This window comes from Lepidochelys kempii, chromosome 10, assembly GCF_965140265.1.
Source record: "Lepidochelys kempii isolate rLepKem1 chromosome 10, rLepKem1.hap2, whole genome shotgun sequence".
Lineage (NCBI taxonomy): Eukaryota > Metazoa > Chordata > Testudines > Cheloniidae > Lepidochelys > Lepidochelys kempii.
This window is the reverse complement of record NC_133265.1, coordinates 46,106,603-46,129,756: the sequence shown is the minus strand read 5'-3', so window position 1 is coordinate 46,129,756 and position 23,154 is coordinate 46,106,603. Positions and strand designations below refer to the sequence as shown.

The 23,154-nt window shown below is 46.0% G+C and overlaps 1 protein-coding gene across 4 annotated transcripts; it reads left to right on the top strand.

Moving 5' to 3' along the window:
- Window positions 1-21,387, top strand: SEC11A (SEC11 homolog A, signal peptidase complex subunit). Of its 4 annotated transcripts, none has more exons than XM_073363246.1 (6): window positions 1-122; window positions 2,200-2,309; window positions 9,539-9,688; window positions 13,258-13,377; window positions 20,853-20,910; window positions 21,099-21,387. In XM_073363246.1, exons 1-6 carry the CDS (start codon window positions 72-74, stop codon window positions 21,147-21,149), a joined length of 540 nt encoding a protein of 179 aa, XP_073219347.1. In that variant the 5' UTR covers window positions 1-71; the 3' UTR covers window positions 21,150-21,387. The 4 variants fall into 4 exon arrangements, with proteins under 4 accessions (XP_073219347.1, XP_073219348.1, XP_073219346.1 ...); XM_073363247.1 differs by lacking the exon at window positions 1-122 and adding an exon at window positions 318-453; XM_073363244.1 differs by lacking the exons at window positions 1-122; window positions 2,200-2,309 and adding an exon at window positions 8,198-8,421.
- The last annotated feature ends 1,767 nt before the right edge of the window (window positions 21,388-23,154 follow it).

Sequence of the window (23,154 nt, the reverse complement as noted above, 5' to 3'; positions counted from 1 at the left end):
GCCGCCGGAAGCGGGGCCGTAGACCGGAAGCGGAAGTGGCGCGCTGGCGGCCGGTGCCGGAGGCTCCGGCGATGCTCTCCCTGGACTTTCTGGACGATGTGCGGCGCATGAACAAGCGGCAGGTGAGGCCCCCAGCGCTGGGGCTGGCGTGGCCTGGCCGCTCCTGCTGCTCCCCTCCCCCCTCGGAGCGCCCGGGCCTGGCGGGGCTCTGGGCTCTGGTCACGCGCAGCCTGCCCTGCAGGCCCGGACCAGGCGCCCGTGGGGAGCCCTGGCCTGGGGCGTCCTGTTGCCGCAGGCCGTGGAGCTGCCCAGCATGGCCCATGGGAGCCCGGCGGTCTGGGGGGGGAGTAAGAGCCGGCGCCTCCTCTTCCTTCCGGCCAGCGTCTCAGTCCGCCCGCCCACGGAGCTGAGCCGGGTGAGGGGCGTGGGGACGGGCTTTGGCTCGTGTGGCCGGTGAGGAACCGCAGTGACTAGCCTTGGAGTCCCCGACGCTCGTCCCCAGGCCTGAGCAGGTTGGCAGTGGCCCTGGGGGGTCGCACGGATTCGTTCTGAGTGTCGCTGCAGCGCGCTGCCCCCCTGCTCTGACTCCTTTGTCTATCGAGTGGCCCATTAGTGGAGGAGCATCCCGTTCTTGGGCTTCAGACCAGTGGCAGATTTAGAGTTAGTGGGGCCCTGTGCTCAGCTTCATTTTTGCCCCCCGCTCTCCCGGGACGCAGCCAAGAAAAAAGAAAAGGAGTACTTGTGGCACCTTGCTGTAGCTCACGAAAGCTCATGCTCAAATAAATTGGTTAGTCTCTAAGGTGCCACAAGTACTCCTTTTCTTTTTGCGAATACAGACTAACACGGCTGTTCCTCTGAAGCCAAGAAAAAGAACATTCTCTATTATCTCCCCTCCCCCCCTCATTCTTTTTTTCAGAAGTTTAAGGTTAACTATAAACTGTCTGTCCTCCTAATCATGCCAGACTCCAAGGGGAAGGTTTTTCAAAATATTTATTTTCTGATGATCAGAAATTGCTTTAAATTTAACTAAATCAATCCTCTGAATATTCTTGTTGGGTGGATAAGGAGTATAGAGAAATCACTTCGCCACTCCTGAAAGGTAGCTACCTCTGTGGTAGAACACAGCAGCTATTTAGCAGAGCACAAAAAGACTACACCACAACTGAAGGGCCAAAGCTTAGACGAAAACATTATATTAACTGACTCTGTGCTATGCTTTGGGAAATTCCAGATCAAAACCTTTTAGCTCAGGATTTAAATGCTCCAATTACCTAAATCTCTGTATGATTGCTTAAAAGTGGTATATATGCATCCTATAGTTCATGTTCATTAGTTATAAAGTGCCATACAGGACATGGCACTACACAAAAATATATTAAGCCTACATCCTTGTGCCAAAAGAGCTTACCGTCTGAGGCTAGCTCGTGATTGATTGTGCATTTATCTCTGAGTAACAGGCAGCATGCAGCTGTACACCCATGACAAGCCCTGAGTGGAACTGAGTTGGACTCAGATTCTCACTGCTCTCTTGCCCACAACTTTGGAGGGAAGTCATTTACTGCAGCCTTTGAAAGAGTGCAAATTCCCCCCCCCCCCCCCCTTTCGTGCTTTGTCAGCTCTCCTGTCTGGTCGGGAGGAGAGCCGGAACATCGCCCATCCCCTGGCCTTTCCCCCCTGCGGTGGGCTGCGCCCAGCCACCACTCACCAGGCAGCGGCGAGCAGCGCGAACATGGGCAGGAGGAGCAGGGGGCAGCCACGCAGCTGGAGAGAAGCGGCAGTTTCACCTCCAAACAGCCGCTTCTCTCCGGCCAGCTGTGCGGCAACCCTGTACTCTTCCTGCATCCTCTGGCGTGTGTTTGCATCTCTCATCGCCATCCGCACCTCCCGCCTGCTCCCCTGAGGCTGCGGGTGAGTCTCCCTCCCTCCCTGTTCTACTGCCTCCCACAGCTTCTGCCCCTGCAGTTCCCCCCATGGAGCGGGCTGCCCAAGTGCCTGGCCCGCGAGACCCGAGCCAGGGCACATACTGTTTCACAGTAAATCTGCCACTGCTTCAGACCTAGCACACTTACAAAGGCATTGCCTCATAGTCACTCACTTGTTGGAAATCTGTTTTCCTCATTCTCCACAACATCACCCCTATAAGGTTACTACATGTCCATGTTTGTGCTCCCTTAACCTAGTGTCTTTTTCTTATTGCAGCTGTACTATCAGGTGCTGAACTTTGGGATGATTGTCTCCTCAGCTTTAATGATCTGGAAGGGGCTAATGGTGGTTACAGGAAGTGAAAGTCCCATTGTAGTGGTACTCAGGTAAAAATCGTTTGACTTTCAGATTTCTCATGAAGTGCGGCTAATGGGGCATGACGTGGATCTGGCTTTGAGAGGAGGGGAGGCTGAACATTTCCATTCAGGGAAGGAACACAAATGATTCAGTCTTTATAGAATTTCAGCAACACTGGCTTAAAGATGGCTTGGCTGAGAAGTATTCATTCATATATTGTTTGAATGTTCAGCATCTCCTGTATATTTTTAGCCAGACTTTCTTTTAGTCTAGTTCTTGTTCTTCCAGCCCACTGCTCTTCAGAGGAGTCCAAGAAGCCAGTGGATGCAGGCCCCAGAGTTGCAGATCACCCACCACCATCGTTGAGCTTCCTTAGGTTGATCTGGGGGATGACAAGGAGGTCTTGTGACTTTGTGGGCCACGGAAGGAAGAAAGTGTAGTGGCCTTATGGATGGGTTCAGTGCAGACATTCCAGGCCTAAGGGATAGCATAGAAGTGAGCATGAAGATGTCTGGAAGAAGTGACGAAGGAGGGAGGTCATAGGTAAAGTAGAGGGGGTGGGGGGTGTCTATTGATTCTCAGCAAGATTGGGTTACCATTACAGCGGTGCATCTATTTATGTTATAAAGATTATCTTCTCAAAAGGATAGCAACTTGAACTGAAACTAAATTGTGGAATACAACAGAAAATATAAATGCATTATTTCCCCCGTCTTCATTGTTTTCCATCTTGCTGCTACATGTATATTTAAAGTACATGACGAGCTCTTAATGGCAGTGAAATTGATATCGTGAGGAAGTCAATGTAACAGATGGAGACACTCAGCAGGGAAACTTATGATTGCTATGAGTATAACAAATGTGAACAGAATTGTTTAGTGTCTTGGCTTGCGATTGAACGTGTTGTGCTGCTTTCTTGTAACAAGGCTAGGAGTGTGCTGACCACTCTGTTCCATGCCCAGAGATCTATTTTCTGGCCATCTGATGAGCTCTAAGACTACTCGGCAAGTTGTCCTTCCCACTTCCATAGATTTTGCTGAACACTGTGCATATGACTCAATGGGAAATTCTTTCACATGGCATCTGTGTGAGCTAAGAAATGCAATAGGAAATGAGTGGGGCTGGTGTCAGCAAGTTATGACTTGAAATAGCTTCCTGTTGCTGAAATTCCTGCGGCAGTGGCTATAAAATAGAATCTCAGAGTTACGAACACCAGAGTTACGAACTGACCAGTCAACCACACACCTCATTTGAAATGGGAAGTACGCGATCAGGTGGCAGCAGAGACCAAACAAATACAGCACAGTACTGTGTTAAACGTAAACTACTTAAAAAAAGAAAAGGGTGGGGGGTTTAAAAAATATTTGACAAGGAAAAGAAATTGTTTCTGTACTTGTTTCATTTGAATGAAGATGGTTAAAAGCAGCATTTTTCTTCTGTATCATAGTTTTAAAGCTGTATTAAGTCAATATTCAGTTGTGAATTTCTGAAAGAACAACCATGACGTAACCAGAGTTACGAACATTTCAGAGTTATGAACAACCTCAATTCCCGAGGTGTTCGTAACTGAGGTTCTACTGTACCTATTGCAGGTACTGGCTTCCCCAGAATGTACATGTACTGACTTCACAGGTCCAGGTCTCTGGGGACATTGGCTATGCAGCTTGTCATTCTTTTTCATCACGTCACTTTTGAAAACAAACTAGTGAAACTTCTCTCTTACTGCTGATTCCTCAGAGTGCTGATGAGAGGCACTTCACCCACTTCCCATTGAGTAAGATGGGAGGCCATAAACTCACTTTCCCTTTTCAGTGAAATTATGTTCTCTTCTGACAAGCAACCTTCGCCTAGTATCTCCAGGCACAATGGGAATACATGTAGTGCTTGAAGTTCATTTCCTTATATGATGATTTTATTTGCAATTAAAAAGGTTAGGGATGCTGTAATGTTCTGCCATTTACAAGAAAAAATTTGAGTAGGAGTGCTTGCAGTGAGATTGTTTGAGGAGACATGCTGAATCACAAGAACCGATCTCCAGCACAGTCTGTCTGGGAACTTGAGAGCCCTTCTATTTTGAGCATAATGTGGATTCACAAAGAATGTGTCTAAACTGACCTTAAGGCCTGGTCTGCGCTACGAAGTTAAGTTGACGTAAGTTACGTTGCATTGACCTATTTGTGTACGTATCTACTACGCAAATTTTCTGGTCAACGTAAGCACGCTGTTTACTCATGCAGTAAAACCACCTCTGAGGTCAACACTGTGCAAGTGTAGATGCTGCATGACCTGTGTTAACCCTAACAGTCCTCCAGCAGCTGTCCCACAATGCCCCATTCCCTGTGACAGTGACTGCTCTGGTCACAATTTTAAACTCCACTGGGCAGGGCTAACAGAGACCAGAATCATCTCCTCCTTAAAACCCCCTGCATATTTTTGAAATCCCTTTTCCTGATTGCCCACCTTGGCAAGCACACCTAGCAGCTCACCCTTGTGTGCAGGTGCCCAACTAACTGTGTCTGCTTCATGCACACAGGAGTACTAGATGTGCTCCTGCGTGGAGTAGAGGGGAAGTATTGGATCTCACAGGCCTGTGGGAAGAAGAGGCTGTGCAAGCACAGCTATGGACATCTACAGGCAGCTTGCATGGGGAACGCAGGCAAAAGGTACGACTGGAATCGGCAGCTGTGTGAAAGTTAAGGAATTTTGCCAGGGATACCACGAGACCAGGGAGCACAACAATGGACCAGGTGTTGTGCGGTAGATCTGCCGCTTCTTCAAAGACTGCATGCCATACCTGGCAGAGACCCCACCAGCACCCCGCACACCATTGCGGATACATTGGAAAAGTCTGAGACCGACCACAACTGTGCAAAGTGAGGATGACGACACACAGCCAGGACTTTGGCCATGCTACAAACCAGGAACTGCTTGAGACTCCGCCACAGTCCCTCCTGGCAAGTGTGGATGAGCCTGATGAAGGGAAAGGGAACTCGGATAAGTGTGTGCATACCTTTCCTTGCAATGTTTAAATGTAAGGACGGTGCCTGGCCCATCCCCAAGTTAAGAAGAAAGGCAAAAGGAACAACTTTTCCTACAAGAGGAGGTAGTGTTGTCATCTGTCTTTCATTCCCCGGTGGGTTAGATGGTGGGTGGGCCATGCAGCATGCTTTATGTGCATAGGGATGTCCCTTTTGTCCTCTGGAAAGATTTCAATGAAACTTTCATGGAGATACTCTGCAGTCTTCTCCCAGAGATTTCTAGGAATGGCTGCTTTATTCCTTCCTCCAAGGTAGGATGCTTTCCCAAGTTGCTCTTCGATGAGATTGGCTCGTACCTTTGTAGTAAACAGGCTAGCAGAATATAGGCCAGTGTGGTTTTAGGATGCCATTAGCAGCTGTGTTCTCTGTGCCTTTGTGAGCCTTGGGGGAGATCAGCTAAAATTACCACTGCCTGTGGAAAACAGTGCCAGTGTTCAGTACCATTGCCCTATGCCAGCAGTTCTCAAACTGTGGGTTGGGACCCCATATTAATGGGGTCACCAGGGCTGGTGTCAAACTTGTTGGGGCCCGGGGCTGAAGCCCAAGCCCCCTGCCTGGGGCCAAAGGCCAAAGGCTTCCACCGTGGGTGGTGGGGCTCAGGTTACCAGCCCCCCTCCAAACCCGAGCCTGAAGACCTTGGGCTTTGGCTCCCTGCCTGGGGCAGTGGCTTTGACTTTTCCCCACCCAGGGCAGCGGGGCTTGGTCAGGCTCAGGCTTCGGTCCCCCGTCCTGAGGTCAGTGTAGTAATTTTTATTGTCAGAAGGGGGTCGTGGTACAATGAAGTTTGAGAACCCCTGCCCTATACTCATACTGATGGGATAGGGAATGAACTTTTATATCTTCATACAACAGAAGATTCTTCTCCCCACACCTGGTGATAATATTTATTGTGGCTGGGGCCGGAAAGTGGTGCTGTACCAAGGTGATCCAAAGCTGAAGTGTTAATAAGCATTTCTTAAGGGCTTATGTGAATAATGGATGTGCCTGTAAATCCAATGTCACATCTGTGTTTTTTATCAGTAGCTTCTGTCATGGCAGCCTTGAAGGATGTGCCCTCTACACCCGCAGAATGCCTGACCCCGAGGACGAGGTGAAAGAAGAGGACTATGGAGGACATGTCCAATGAAGTCCTACAAGCCAGTGTTGCATCAGACAAGGAACAATAGGCTTGGAGGGCCAATATGAACAGCATGGAAAAGGACAGGGGACAGTAGGAAGGCCCAAGAGTCCCAGCAAGACAAGGAGTGGGGAAAATACTCCAAGACATTATGGGTCTTCTCAGGTAGCAAATGTAAAGACTACTGGTCCATAACTCCTGGACACTCTATCCTTTGCAGTACTTGGAGAACTCCGTGATTGCTGCTCCCTACACCCTCCAACATACTCATGGCATCATGAGGGCACATGCCTACCACTCCACCCTGGGAGACAACAGAGAAGACCACAGCCTCACATACTGACCTGCAAGAACAACGGCTGGTGTATGTGGGCCCACAATGAACAACATTTGTGCACTCAAGTGGACGTGTGTTTACTTAGTTTATAATTTTAAATTTTCACCCCTTTAAGTTAGGTTAAAAATCTGTATAACATTGCCTGTGGGGTGTTTTTGCACATTGATTTTCTGCACTATTTATTCCCATTCAAAGTTTTGTTTATGGAGAACCAAATTATCTTAGTTCACAAATGCAGAATGCATAGTGGTAGTCAAAGCAAACAATATTTGTAAATGCAAACCAAGCACCACAGAACTCATAGCTTCAGTAAAATGAACAGTCATAGTTATAAATGTACAGCAAGCACTATGCAATTCTTTGCAGCACCCAAAGCTCCAGGCCCAGAGAACGCTTCCACACAAAACACTGCTGTAACTGACCACTAAAGTGAATTTTCAAAGCCTCCCTCAACTGCATACCTCCATGTTGTTGGGCTCTTCAAAGTCAGTAGACAGCCTGCTCTCCACTCTGATGGAAGCTTTTTTTCTCCCTTTGCCCCACAGATACTGTGCAGAACACAACTGGCAGCTATAATAATGGGTTTTCCATGAGAAAAATATCCCAATCTGTTGGGTAAACACCACCAGTGCCCCTTCAGTTGTCATTCTGCATCTGCTGAGATGGTAGTTGAATATTTCCTTGGTGCTGTCCCCATGCCCAGTGGACAACTTCATGAGCCAGTGGAGCAAGGGATAGGCTGGGTTCCTCAGAATCACTGTTGGCATTTCAGTAGTGCCAAATGGTAATCCAATGGTCAAGAAAGAATGTCCTTGGTTGCAGTTTTTGCAAAAGTCCTGTTTTCGTCAAGATGGGAGAAATCATGCACCTTCTCTGACCAGCCCAAATTGATATCTGTGAAGCATCCCTGATGATCCACCAGCGCTTGCATAATCATAGAAAAGTAGCCCTTTCTGTTGCTGTACTCGGGGGCAAGGCGAGCTGGTACCAAAATAGGGATGTGCATGCCGTCTGCCGCCCCCGGGCAGTTCAGGAATCCCATTGCTGCAGATCCATCCACTATGTCCTTCACAGTGCTGAGAGTCACCGTCCTGCATAGCAGAAGACTATTAATAGCCCTGCACACTTGCATCACAACAGCCCCCACTGGATTTCCCAATTCCAAAATGATTTCCCACTGACCAGTAGTAATCCAACATTGCAGACTTCCAGGGCATGATTGCCACTTGCTTCTCTATTGTCAATGCAGCTCTCATTCTGTTGTCCATGCACTGGAGCTCTGGGATGAGCTTGGCACACGGATCCAAGAATGTGGCCTTGCATACCCAAAAGTTCTGCAGCTAATGCTCATTGTCCCAAAGCTGCATTAAGATGTGATCCCACCAGTCAGTGCTCCTTTTGGGGGCCCAAAAGTTGCTCTCCACCATCTGCAGCTGCTCCATGAATGTCACCAACAACCTTGAACTATTCTTTGCAATGTTGCTCAGCAAACTGTTCTCAAAGAAATCCTCGTGTCCACCGTTGTTGCTGTACTTTCTGTGGGTCTGCAAGTACAGGAGAATCGCACATCTTGAGTTTGCAACATTTGGGAGAACAGTGCAGAGTTCTGCAGGCTCTGTGCTTCTGTCAGAGTGGGATTTTTTACAAAGGTGAGAAAATTGTGGGATATGGATGACATTATGGGATGGAGAAAGTTGCATGCTGAAAACTGCTAGCTCCTGCAGATCCTTGGGTGAGTCATTACTATCCTACAACACATTGCAAAAATCCCCCAAAAGGCATTGCAGCAGATGGCACACTGGATACATACTTGTGGTGCACTGCATTGCACTTTGCACAAGTTTTCTGGGTGAATATGCGTAGCGCCAATGGAAGCAGCCAAGTATGCCCACACCAAAGCAATGTGCTAATTTCAGCTACTGCATGCAGACAAAACTTGCATCAATCAAAGTCTGTAGCACAGACATGGCCGAAAATTTCCCACCATTGCAGTAGTCCTGGTGCAGCTCTAGCAGTGCGGGGAAACAAGTTGCTGGTGGCCACTAGTCTCTTTACCACTAAGAGTCAGTCTGGATACCAGAGAGCCTTGCCTGGTTGGCATGGTGGTGGTAAAGCTGATGGCTGCCAGTGGTGGGAAATCAAAGCAGAGTGTGGGTGAAACTGAAATGTCTTGGCTTCAACTGCTTTCCTCAGGGACTCTTAGTTTTGAGGGGGGAGCGAGGGGGTAGACTATGGATACTTTGGGTGATGAGCCATAAGATATTACAATTACATTGTCTTGATATATAGGTGCATATCTTCATACCAGATTAACTGTGTTAAGTAACATATTGTATATTGATCATATCTTGTTTTATCATTAACATTCCCTTTTTTCCAAAATTATTTAAACATGACCTTAACAAGGCGTGTGTACATTTGTAATGATTCCTATTAACCTTTTGTTTTTTTGGGGTGAAGCTGTATGTTTTGTAGGGAAAGGAAGGGATAAAGTCTTAAGAGAATAGAAAGGAGGGCCAAGTGGAGGAGAGGGGATGTAATTTAATGATCCTCTGTATATATTTGTCTTGATTGTCTTACAACTATGGGATTACTTTGTCTATATCAAAGCATCTCAGTGATTTCAATATTTTGATTGTTTTCCTCAGGGGCTCTTTCCTAAGGGAGGATTTCCTGGGGTTTACTTGAAACCATATAGATTTCAAACACTGATTCTAGTTTTTCAAATGCCCTTGTTTCATAATTTCTATTTTCCTTGTCTTTCAGTGGCAGCATGGAGACTGCTTTTTACAGAGGAGATCTCCTGTTCTTAACCAACCGAATTGAAGATCCCATCAGGGTGGGAGAAATTGTGGTCTTTAGGATAGAAGGAAGGGAAATTCCAATAGTTCATCGAGTCTTGAAAATTCATGAAAAGTACGTATCGCGTCTGGGGTAATTGTATAGCAAATGTCTATAGCCATGTACCTTGGGCTGTGCTTATCTCAAAAAATAGTCTGGTTGGTAAGTGGATGGGAGACATCAAGGAAAGCCTGGGTTCTGCAGGAAGTGCTGTGAAGGCTCTTACCTCAGCACTCACCCAGTGTCCTACCAGAGTGCCAGGAAATAGCGTGCTGCTGGAATGGTCTTCAGGTGAATTACTGTCAGGTCCTTATAACTTGTGCTAAAGATCTCTTGCCATTTTTCACAAGTTCGGGGCTAATCCTGGAGTCCTGACCAACTATGGGCAATTCTGCCTCCCTTAACTTCCTCTGCAACGTTACTGGAATACAGTACTGTTCATTTCCTGTCCCATACTGCTGGATAGGGTTCATATCTCTGTTATATAGCCCCAGAGGTGATTGCATTTCAGTGGTGAGTGAAGTGACTTCTATATATTTAACATTTTGGGATCCTTTAGATATATGTAGGGTGTTAATTTAAAACGTGTTGGTTTTTAATATGCCAGTTCTCTTGTTCTCATTCTGGGACAGGGTATATCTACCTTAGGAAGTCCTGGTTACCTGGACTGTATCATTCCTTGTCTATAAACCTAGAGCCAGAGTGAGTCTTGCGTTTTGTTCTGAAGTGGGTGAGATGGTCATTCTGATTTTTTCCTTGAGCAAGTTCTGCAGTTCTGAGCCAGCTTCCAAGAAAACTCCATCCTGTGTTCATGAGACTCCCTCTTCCATGTTTCCAGTGGCATGTGGTGGTGGTCACACATGGGGGCAGTTCCTCAGCTAATTTGGGACAGTCCCGTAGAGGGATTTGAGACTCTTAAATTGGATCCTATATTCCATGGAGAGCCAAGGCAGAGAGTGGTGTCTAGAGGTGATGGGCTCCCAGTAGGTGGTGGTGCTACATAACCTGGAGCTTTTATCAGGACTGATGGAGTCATTCCTAGACACAATGAATTGTAGTAATGGAGTGTAGAAGTCACATGTGCGAGGATTACCACAGCCAAATCGCTTTGATAGATAGCGTGGCTTTTCACCTTCAGCCTCAATGCAATTCTAGTAGCTACAGCTATGTTGGTACCTAGAAACTGGGGTGTAGAATGACCCCAAAGTTGTGAATCATCTCAACATCTGGAGGGTAGGATGCTTCAATGGTGGGGGTGATGTTAGTCGTGATGAGTTCTACAAAGTGCTTCCCTCCCCACCAGCGTGATCTGTCTTGCCAGACTTCAGTTTCAGCCAGCTGCTGTCCTTGGGCAGCCCCGCTTCACTCTCCTTTCAGGGTGGGTTCCAGATCTGCTAGTTAATAGGACCAGTCTCTTTGCTATTTATTTATTTATACACAAATCTTGATCAATAAAGAAAACCCATTGTGATATTTTTAGTCTCTTCTCAGAGTAGAACTGCACTTGGACATCCTGAATTTAAAAATAAAATAGGGAAATATGGATGTCTTGGTGGTTCCAATGTCACATTGCATGTACAGTATTTTAAGATTAATCTGTGAAATTTACCCACATAAGAGGTCCTTCTCATTCTTTTTTCTTTTATTAATACATACTACTAGATTTTTGCACTGCCTTGACAGATAGTTGCTAGAAGAGAAAAAACCTGTGAGGTCATCCAGTCTTCTCCTGCATGCAACCAGTTCAGGTGTCGCTAAGGCTGAGATGTGGATTCTTTACTAAACTTTCCTCTTCCTTCCCAAACTTCCCATCCTTGGCTTTACCTCAGAGCTAAACTTTTTTTAAAGAATTATATGAATCTGTTCAGCTGTTGCTGAGTGTTGAGATGGCCAGGGATGAATGGACTATAGGCAAGGCCTTGTGCTTTGCATTCTGTGGAATCCACCGTCTTTCCCAGAATCTCAGGTTACATTTAGTATTAAATCTAGTCCTCCTGTTTGTAAAGATAACCTTTAAAACCATGAGCAGTGTGAAGCAGAGCAGACAGCCTGAAGCAACAGGTCTGAGGTCTGACCTGCCACATTCATTTCAATGGGTGTTAACTCTGACATATAAAGATAACTGCTTAATTTTTGACATTTCTGCCATCACCAGCAGCGAGTTTGAGTATTTACCCTAGACTTAAGCTGCCTCCTGTTTCTCCCTGGATACCAAAACGCTCAGCTGTTCTCTACCCAGTGGCCAAAACCTCTAGCTTCCTGATTTACAATTTCCATTGTGTAGTAATGGGCTGTCCGTATGAGACTCTGTAGCCTATTGAAAACCAAAAATGCGCAGATTCATATTTTCCTCTGACTCCAGATCAAATCTCCTTTGTTTATAAAGGAAAGTGTGTTCTACCCATCAGCCCTACAAAGTGCTTCTGGACTAAGAACTAAACTGGATTCATTCTCTACCTCCAGAGGTAAAGATTCTGCTGTCAAGTAAATTCTAACAGTTCTGTCACTTTGTGAGACAGGTTAGAATCCAGTTTCCCCCTCCCAGAGCTTGGGGACTCTGCAGGGCTAATAAGGATGAGAAGGAGTGGCAACTTATGTTTGGCACTCAGGTCACCTGCTTATTCTGATAGCTAGTATCTCCAGGGTTCAGATCTGCACTGCAAGAAGAAGCCACTGTTGCATAATCCTTTTGCATCCGATGAAGTGAGCTGTAGCTCACGAAAGCTTATGCTCAAATAAATTGGTTAGTCTCTAAGGTGCCACAAGTACTCCTTTTCTTTTTGCGAATCCTTTTTGAGAGTAGCAGACCTGCACTGTACACTCCTATTTTGACATTCTCACTTGTTGCTGAATTGCAGCAATAAGCTGTCTGAGGCAGGCTTCATGTACTGTACCTGTGACAAGGCCGTCTTTATCTAAGACACTTTAAGGACACTCCTGCTGCTACTCTAATGCAGCTGGCTCTGTGTTCCTCTTGGACTTTCTGCTTATTGGCTGCAGACTGTGTCAGAGCACCCATAGGCTCGAGTGCAGTGGAGGGAGTGCACACAATGAAAAGCTTCCACGTCCTTTCCTTCAGGCGATTGATTTGACAGTAGGCCTGCAGACTGGGAAGCTCATGACATGCTGAACCAAGCTATAAGAGCAGCTCCAGTTGGCACATGCTTTCAAGGGACCATTCACAAGTGATTGGAATGCACTGAAGACCAGTTGGTAGCACCATTTTGTGGATGCCACTTGGAAATATGCATCACTTGGGAGCTCTAGAAAGGTGGAAGGAAGTATCAGGAGACACTGCAGGTGGAAAGGGAGGCAAAAAGGATCAGAAGCAGGAGAGAGAATTACCAAGAGAGAAGCAATCACACATCCCATCAGTGCCATCCAGAAACTCCTAGGAAAGAACATCAATGTTTTGGAATTAGTGGGGCCAGGAGCGCTCGCTCTCTCTCGTGTTTTAAATGTTTCTAAATATTTAATCTGCCCTTCCAAAAATGCTTTGAAGGGGGAGGGCTCCTCTTGACTGGGACCTCTGACAAACCTGTGTGTTTGAAATGTTTGTGTATCTTAGTCCCTGAAGTCATTGTGCTTGCTTAGAATATCTGTTAGTGGCTCATCTGTGACCTGTGGTCTCTTTTCTTTGTAAGGCAAAATGGAGACATCAAATTTTTGACAAAGGGAGACAACAATGCTGTTGATGACAGAGGGCTGTACAAACAAGGGCAGCACTGGCTGGAGAAGAAAGACGTGGTGGGGCGAGCGAGAGGGTAAGTAAAGCTATCCAGCAGAGGAGGGTGTGCTCTGACCAGTGCTTGTCTCCAGTGTGAACTGGAAAATGCTTTCTTCTGTTGAGTTCTTCCCTGTTGGAGTTTCTGATTAAAGTGGCGTGTCAGCAGGTAATGTGTGGAATTGAGTAACAAAGGCAAGTTCACTTCTTGGCTTGCCTTGACCAAAGGTAGCCATGTGTGAACTGTCCTCCAGGATTCTGCTCATTTCCTGTCTTGGAGGTGGATGAGTTGTCATGTAGCCCCTTCTGGAACTCGATTAAAGCTGATCTGCAGTGGGAGCGTACCCTTTCACTGCTTTATAATGGATAAAGAAGGCTGGAAAGGCTTTTTACATTCAAAATTCAGGTATTGCCTGCCTGGTGACTTGGGACCTGGTGCAGTTTTGGCACAAATGCTAAGACAATGAAAGTTCAGCAACTGAAGATGGCGGGGATTTTTTAGTCAGACTGCTTAAAGTTAATGTCTGTTTAACTCTACGGCTTAATGAACAGTTGGGAGAAAGGCCATCTCTGCTAAAGGTTCAATGCTTCTTTCAGTTAAGGTACAAGAGCTCAAGAAACATCCCTGAGAGCCCAAAGACGTTCTCAGAAAAACTAGGGATCCATAACTGAATATTTTTGATAATTACAATAGAAAGCTTTCAGGCTTCTTTTACCCACCATAAAGAATCAAGTAAAGGCACAAGCTTAACATTTAAAAAGAAACAAAAGAAAATCACTTTCAAGTTAATGTCAGTAGTACTTGGATGAAAATTTTCAAAGAGGAGTAGAAAAACTATCTTTTGATTGGAGTTGAAGATCAAAATAGCTTAACGACTTGTTGATGCTAAATACTAAAAGCTTTTTGTTGCTTTCAGGAAAAGCATACGCTGAACTGGTGTATTGAAGAGTGTTTATATTTTCCTATCAAATTAATCATTTTAGCTTGATTAAAAGAAATGATTGGCTGACTGAACTTTGGAAGGCATAATTAAGGCTAAGATTTAGTCATGGGTATTTTTAGTAAAAGTCATGGACAGATCATGGGCAATAAACAAACATTCACGGCCTGTGACCTGTCCATGGCTTTCACTATAAATACCCCTGACTCAAACTTCACAGCTCCTGGGGCCCTGGGACACCTCTGATCTGGGGGAGTTATGGGGCCAACAGCTGGCCCCTGCTCTGGCGGCGGGGGCTGACTGCCTCCCACCACTTGCTTCTATGTGGCCCTTGGGAACCACTGCTCCCACGGCCTCCGGGGTGGCCCTTGGGACTGCTGCTGCTCCGGTGCCCCCAGTGCTGCCCTAGCAGCCATCTGAGCAGTTGGCTCCAGGGCCACATCAGCAGTGGCCGGTGATGCTGGCTCCAGGGCCACCCCGGGGTCTGTGCCAACAGCGGCCGGTGTGTCGGATCATGCCGGGGCCAGCTGTAAGTGCTAAACTTTACCTGAATGTTCACCTCAACTGTCTGGCAGATTGGAGTGCATTGTCCTCAGATCCCTGCCTTACCTGGATAATTGTCCCTTACAGAGCCAGTCTAAATATTAAAGTATGCACGACCCGCAGCACAGGCCTTAGGCTTCACTTCTCCTACAGCTGGACCCAGATGGTGACCTGAAGAGCTAGTTAAAGTTTGGGTGTCCCCCAAAGAATCTCCTTGCTAGAGCTCTAAAATCTTCAGTCCTGTCTTTTGTGTCCCAGGGGACAATAGGGGCAGAAAGTTCATTTCACAGGCCCACCCCAAAATGGCAAACGCTGGCTCTACTTCTGGTGTCAAATCTATGTAGAGTCCATCTGTCTCAAAACTTCCTGGTGTCTTAGACTCACTTCATAGTAGTGTAATGTTACACTCCATATGTTTTATGGAAATATGCTTATGAGTGTGAATATGATGTAACTGGAATATGCTTTATGCGAAAGGTCTCTTGTAAGGTATCATAACAAAGGTTATAACCTACTGAATATATTCCTCCCATTTGTATGTATGTATCATTCTTGTATCTGAAGCTAGAAATATGAAGTACAACTCTGAGGCCCTGTTGTAATTATGCAAAGTGTGGGCCATTAATCGTGGTTTAGAATCTTGATGGCTTCCATTGACTAGGACAATTGGTTGTAAATGGCTCTGTTTACTTACCAACCTTCTTGTGTACCTGTGGGCCAGCCCAGGAAGAATGGAAGCTGGGGTCTCTCAGGTCATGTGATCATGTCACCTGACACTGGAATCCATCTTAAATCTGGTACTTCCCAAAGGGGGGGACCAAGAGAGACAAAAGATTCCCGCCTTATGCCAAAGCTATAAAAGGGGGTGGAATAGAACAAAGGGAGCTGCCAGTCATGAGAACACCCCGTCATGAGAACACCCCTGCTTTCCATCTAAGATGTCTGCCGAAACAAACAACGACTGTACCAGAGGAAAGGAATGGGCCAGGACTAGGAAGGAGTCTAGTCTGTGAAGGATGCTTATTGGAACTTTTCTGAGGGTGAGATTTTACCTGTAATCAGTTTAATGTATTAGGCTTAGACTTGCATGTTTTTGCTTTATTTTGCTTGGTGACTTACTTTGTTCCATCTGATTGCTTTGAGACACTGGTAGTGATTTTAAGTGAGTTTTAAGTGTGGTGGCTGGAGAACAGACAAAGTGGTTACTGGTTTGTTGTTTTCTGTTCCTTTATTTTGGGAAAGGGAAGTAGGAACAGAAAAATGAGTGAAAGCAGTGAAGCGATTGCAAAGTTGGAACTTTTTAGGCTGCAAGTTGCAGAAAAGAAGAGAGAGCACCAGAGATTATTGCAACTGAAAGAACTGGAGATAAAAGAAAGAGGCAGCAAGCTCAGGAGAAGGAAAGAGAGAGGCAGCTAGCCCTGGGGGAGTTGAAAGACAAAGAAATTGAGGCCCAGAGACCTGCCGAAATTGAAACCCAGAAGCATGAACTGGCTGTAATGGAGTGGAAGAGACAAAACTCTTCGGCAGCTAGCTCCACTTCCGCAAAAATCCACAAATGGGAACGGTTATGCCTGCAATATGAGGAATCCAGTGATATTGCCAAATATTTCATCACATCTGAGAGACTGTGCACTCTCCATGCGATTCCTGAGGATCAAAAAATGACTACTTTGATTGCAAAATTGATTGGGAGAGTTCTGGATGTATTCAATAAGATGCCTATTGCTAATGCTTCAAACTGTGGTAAATTTAAGCAAGTGGTTTTGAAACATTTTCAGATTACACCTGAAACCTACAGGGTAAAATTCAGGAGTCTTAAGAGGGGATCTGGATTAAGTAATGTGGCCTATGTAGATGAAATGAGAGATTTGTTAGACAAGTGGATGAGGGGAAAAGGCATTACAAGCTTTGAAGAAATGGGTGATTTGGTTACTCAAGAACAGGTCCTGAATATGGGCAGTGATGATGTAAAACAGTATTTGTGGGACAAAAAGGTGGATGCAGTGGGGGAATTAGCTGGGTTTGCAGACTCTTATGAGCAATCACAAGCTGCAATTAAACATAAACCACTGACAAAGGGGTAGAGGGTTGGTGGAAAACAGAATCACCGTTTTACCCCTGGGAAAAAGGAGGCGGGGCGTTCGCCTCCCCATTCTCCTGTTACTCGTCCCAAGTCTCCTGTACAAGCGGAGGAGCCCAGAAGGTGCTATCATTGTAAGTTGACTGAGCACCTGAGGAATAAGTGTCCTTGGCTGAGTGGAAACAGGCAGCAGGTAACACATGAAGCTGCTGCTTCTCGGAGCACAGTGGTATCCCAGGCTACTGCCTCTTTCCACACAGGATTTGTAAAGGTTGCTTCTACACAACCAAGCAGTGAGCATATGCATGCTGTTAAGCTTAATGGCACAGTGCTCCAAGGTTGGAGGGATACTGGTGTAGAGATTTCTGTGGTCAGGAGGGACCTGATCCAGGAGAAGGATTTGTTACCAGGAAAAAATGGCAGAATTAGAATTGGTGGGAGGTTATAAGGTCCTTGGACCTTTGGTTAAGATACACATGGAAACTGGTGATTTGCGGGCTGCACTAACTGTTGCAGCGGTGGCACACAATTTTGCACCGTTTCTACTAGGGAATGATTTTTTTGATGTGGCAGAATCAGTCCCAGGGTTTCATAGATTCATAGATATTTAGGTCAGAAGGGACCATTATGATCATCTAGTCTGACCTCCTGCACAACGCAGGCCACAGAATTTCACCCACCACTCCTGCGAAAAACCTCTCACCTATGTCTGAGCTATTGAAGTCCTCAAATCGTGGTTTAAAGACTTCAAGGAGCAGAGAATCCTCCAGCAAGTGACCCGTGCCCCATGCTACAGAGGAAGGCAAAAAACCTCCAGGGCCTCTTCCAATCTGCCCTGGAGGAAAATTCCTTCCCGACCCCAAATATGACGATCAGCTAAACCCTGAGCATATGGACAAGATTCACCAGCCAGATACTACAGAAAATTCTTTCCTGGGTAACTCAATTCCCACCCCATCTAATATCCCATCACAGGCCACTGGGCCTGTTTACCATGAATATTTAATTACCAAAACCATGTTATCCCATCATACCATCTCCTCCATAAACTTATTGGGTTTAATGTTAAAGCCAGATAGATCTTTTTAGGTTCGTTAGCAGCAAGAAGGAATCTTGTGCTGAAAGTCCCAGAGGGGAGGGTGAAGTCACATGTGCTGCTGGAAAAATAGGAGAGTGTCTCTTTAATTCCTCGGTAGCAGTGGAAAATGGGCCATTGGGGGCAGGGATGGTCGAGGCCAGTTCCTGTAGCCCTGGGGCTCAAGGCAGGACCCTGCAGGAGGGGGTGGGTAGAGCCAGCGCCTGTCCTGTGATCATCTCCCTGGGGGAGGGGAATGTACCTGGAAGCAAGCTCGACCTGAGTGAAAGGGGGCGGATTTTCCTGGCCGGTGGAAGGGTCTGTCATGGCTGGTGGGCTCACAGCTACAGCTGGATCAGAGTCACCTTCCCTTTTGGGGGACACAGGAGAGTCCACCCAGCTGACCTTTTGGGAACAGAGAGTGGGGTGACTGGGGGGATCTTACCAATCCAAAGCACTCCATTGAAGGATGCTGTTCCTGCTATGCTTGCAAGACATAACATTGTCTCTTCACAGCAGGAGGAAGTTGCATTTGGGAAGCTTCACGAGCAGATGGGGCCCGACACAGAGATTCTAGAGGGAGGGGCCGAGGGCAGGCATGGTTGCAGTGCACCCTTTCCTTGCCAAAACCCCACACACATACCTGAATTAAGAGCCTTCTCCAAAGAGACAGGAGAATCTGTATCTGAATGCCTACTATGGTACACAAAGGAATTGAAAAATGCAGTAGACACTGAACAAACCAGACTGGGTGAACAGAGTCTGTCTGCCATAAAGTGGCTGGTTATCTTGTATCTTTTGTTACTCCACCTATGGGTCAGGACGAAGGAGTTAATACTAATGGTAAACGCTTTGAAGATGTGTGACATACCTAATTTTTGGGAAAAACTTCTGTACGTGCTAGAGATGGTGACAAGACAGTCCCACAAGCACGTTACTTTTCAGCTTATACCTGTAAACAGGCTGGAAGCTTGGCACAGCAGCAAAAGCATAACAGGCCTACGCTACTGTGTATAAGGGGAAACTGAGGCACACTGCCTCATGGCATTGGTGGCTAAATGCCAAGACACCTACACTTTAACAGATACTGCTACCTGCATTCTGTTAGCAGTCCTACACCCCAACGTGTTTCAGGCACCCGGGGACCAGGAACCCCGAATCTTGCTACGACACCTCTGAATGGCATCAAGTTGCAAAGCTATAAAAGGGGGCGTGACCAGAGACGAACAGGGATTTTAAATGTACTGCCTCCGCCATGGGCAGTGTCCAAGTCTCTCGCAGAACATTCAGGAGGAGGGTGTGACGTTGCACTCCTTATGCCCTCCACAAGTAGTGCGTCCCTTTGTATATCGAGGAGTACTTTCATTGTGAACAGGGTACTGATAACCATGTCACTCAGCTCACAGTGCAAGTGGCGTGGGTTGTTTCTGATATAACTAACTTGGTGTGCACCACACATCCGTTTTTGTTGCTTTAGGTACAGATTTGCCCATGTGTATGCAGCAAAGTGGGAATTTGCAGGATTATACAATTATTTAGGTTGGTCAAAGCTCAGGCTTCAAAAGGACCCAACCAGAAGAGGTGAATGGGCTCACTGGAGCAGATGAAATTCATTGTTGACAAATGCCAAGTAATGTGCATAACGAGGAATAATCTGAATTACTCCTATGCCCTGTTGGGTTCTAAAATAGCCAGCTGCTAAGAGAAAAGTCCTGTGCATCATTGCGGGCAGTTCAGTGAAGATCTCTGCTCAATGGACAGCAGCAGTCAGAGAAGCAAATGTATGGGGATTGGGAATAACAATGAAGATCTTCTAATGCAGCAGTTCTCAAACTGTGGGTTGGGACTTCAAAGTGGGTCGGGACTCCTTTTTAATGGGGTCGGTAGGACTTGCTGGGGCCCAAGCCCGTGCTGAAGCCAAAGCCCAAGGGCTTCAGCCCTGAGTGGCAGGACACAGGTTACAGACCCCCAACTGAGGCTGAAGCCCCTGGGCTTTGGTCCCCCTGCCCAGGGCAGTAGGGCTCAGGCTTAGGTTCTGGCCCTCCCGCCTGGGGCTGCTGGACTCAAGCAGGCTCAGGCTTCGGTCCCCCTTCCTGGGGTCATGTAGTAATTTTTGTTGTCAGAAGGGGGTCGCAGTGCAATGTAGTTTGAGAGCCTGTGTTCTAATGACATTATAGAATGTGGACCACTGATTTCTATCACAATGGGGAAAGCGGAAATAGAGGGGCTTCAGAAAGCAACCAGAATGGTTAGAAGCTTGGAAAAACTCCCATATGAAGAGACTGCAGAGATTGTGGTTGCTTACCTTAGCATAAGAGAATAAGAAGGGGCATGATAGTTATACAAAATGATGAATGCTATAGAGAAAGTAGAAGAGGAACTCTGTCTTCCTGTCTCATGATACAAGAACACAGGGACATGCAGTGAAACTGAGAGGCTGCAAACTTGAAACTGAAGAAAAATTCTCTTTTAGCACTGCATAATTAGCTGGAGAAACTGATTGCCCCAACATATCACTGAGGCCAGGAACTCACATGATTCAAAAAATGTTGGAGATTTATGGACAACAAGAATACCCCAAGATATAATACCAGGGATTTAAAACAAAAACCAAGAACTTAGGAAGGGAGGAAACCTGACTGCTTCAGAGCTTAACCCAGCCTCTTATCTAAAGAGGGTTAAGGGGGAAGTTTTCCCTAGGGGAGGCTTTGCATCTTCCACTGAAGCAACTGTTCATAGAGAGTATCCTGTGCTTGATGGAGCGCTCCTGTCTTCCAGTCTGGCAATTTCTTTGTGCGTATTTCAGGGCACAACCTAGCCTGTGAAATCTTCAGTGGAAACTGTCTGAAATAAGTGATTTTTTTTCTCTCTTGTAGATTTGTCCCCTACATTGGAATTGTGACTATTCTAATGAACGATTACCCAAAATTTAAGGTATGACATATTTATTTTTGTCACATTACACTAGGAAATGATTTTCTTGTTGGTTTGCTGGGGAAGCTTCTACACACACAAGCTAAACTGTACTTAGTGGCTGCTCTTCTAAGCATGTTTATTGTTACGGTTAGTCTGTAGAGCTGAACGCACATTCTGAGTCGTGATCCTGCTGCTTTGTTTTTCAGTATGCCGTCCTCTTTTTACTGGGCTTATTTGTGCTGGTCCATCGAGAGTAGTCCTGTTGCAGTGAAGTTCCTAGTGAAGATGCCATGCTTTTTGTAACCAAGATTTTTGAGTAGAGAATGGCCTGATGTGTGGTGAGAAAGGAAAATGTACATTTCAATGCTTCTTAGCAGTTTGGGTTTGTTTTTTTACTGTGTAAGGAAGAATGTTAATCACAGTATTTCCAATGGCTTGTCACATTTTAGCCTTTTCGTACATCGGTGTGTTTTTGTATTAAAAGTCTAAGCCAAATGTTGTGTTTTGTATTTTGAAGCTGAGCTTCATTTCTGAAGTGCCTGCACAAATGTTCTCTCGGTCGGTGCTGCTCCTGGCTGCAAATAACCCCCTCCAGTTTGTAGTTTGACCCATTGAGGTGACAGGGTCTTTTTTTCAAAACACGAATAAAAGATTTTGCGTATCCTCTAAAACAGTCCCTGCCATGTTCTTGTTTTAAAAACGGCTGGATGCAAATTCTTCCAAGGCCTCATTGGAAAGGCCCAGGAATTTGGTGTTGTACAGGTTCTTAAGACATTCTTTAGGAATTAAACTATCCTTTGTTTATATGTTGCAGTAAAATAGCAGCTGTCACTTTAACTTTCTTTTGATGGGGTAAACCGTTCATATCTTTGGATATCTTAAAATCCTATTGAAATAATGTGGGTGTCTTGGCCTGTGGGTAGGGGCTGCTTCATCCCCCGCTGGAATGGAACCACCACTGTGGAGGACCACGGTGGCTGCTCAGCAGTGCACAATGGTGCTACTCAGAGGAACTTGGATAAGAAAATAAGAGCGGCCACACTGGGTCAGACCAAAGGTCCATCTATCCCAGTATCCTGTCTTCCGACAGTGGTAAATGCCAGGTGCCCCAGAGGGAATGAACAGAACGGGTAATCATGCAGTGATCCATCCCCTGTCGTCCACTCCCAGCTTCTGGCAAACAGAGGCTAGGGACACCATCCCTGCCTATCCTGGCTCTATCCTCCATGAATTTATCTAATTCTTTTTTGAACCCTGTTGTAGTCTTGGCCTTCACAACATCCTCTGGCAAAGAGCTCCACAGACTGACTGTTCGTTATGTGAAAAAATACTTCCTTTTGTTTTTTTAAATCTGATCCCCTAGTTCTTGTGTTATCAGAAAGAGTAAATCACACTTCCTTATTTACTTTCTCCACATCAGTTATGATTTAAAAGACCTCTATCATATCCCCCCTTTGTCCTCTTTTTTCCAAGCTGAAAAGTCCCAGTCTTATTAATCTCTCCTCATATGGCAACCGTTCCAAACCCCTAATCATTTTTGTTGCCCTTTTCTGAACCTTTTCCAATGCCAATATATCTTTCTTGAGATGGGGTGACCAAATCTGCGTGCAGTATTCAATATGTGGGCATACCATGGATCTGTGTAGAGGCAATATGATCTTTTCTGGTTTATTATCTGTTCCTTTCCTATGATTCCCAACATTCTGTTCACTTTTTTGACTGCCGCTGCACACTGAGTGGATGTTTTCAGAGAACTGTCCACAATGACTCCAAGATCTCTTTCTTGAGTGGTAACAGCTAATTTAGACCCCATGATTTTATAGTTATAGATAGATAGGAAATACCCAGTTGTAGCTGAGGGGTGGGTAGGATGCAGTTACGCAGGCTGGGGTTTGTCCAGGCTACAGAAGTAAATTTCCCTACAGTTGTGAAATGTGCTGTGGGATCTGCAGTGATCATAATTGCTCTAGCCCTGTTTTATAGCTCCTCCCAAAGATGGTAGTAGCCACACAGTACCCCTTTCTGAGTGTTAGGGTAGTGGGGGGTAGTGCTAACATAGGGGCAGAGGGGAAGGGATACCATCTATCACTTCCTGCAGTAACTGTTTTTTTTTCTGTGCTGGTCCCCATCAGAGCAGTGATTCTGCTTGCACAGGTTTAGCCCAGGGGGCTGCCTGAGACCGTGGTGTAGGTTGTGCATTGACCTGTTGTGTCCTGCTAGCTGCACTGGGTGAGTCAGGTTTGCAGTTCACCCCTACCAGGA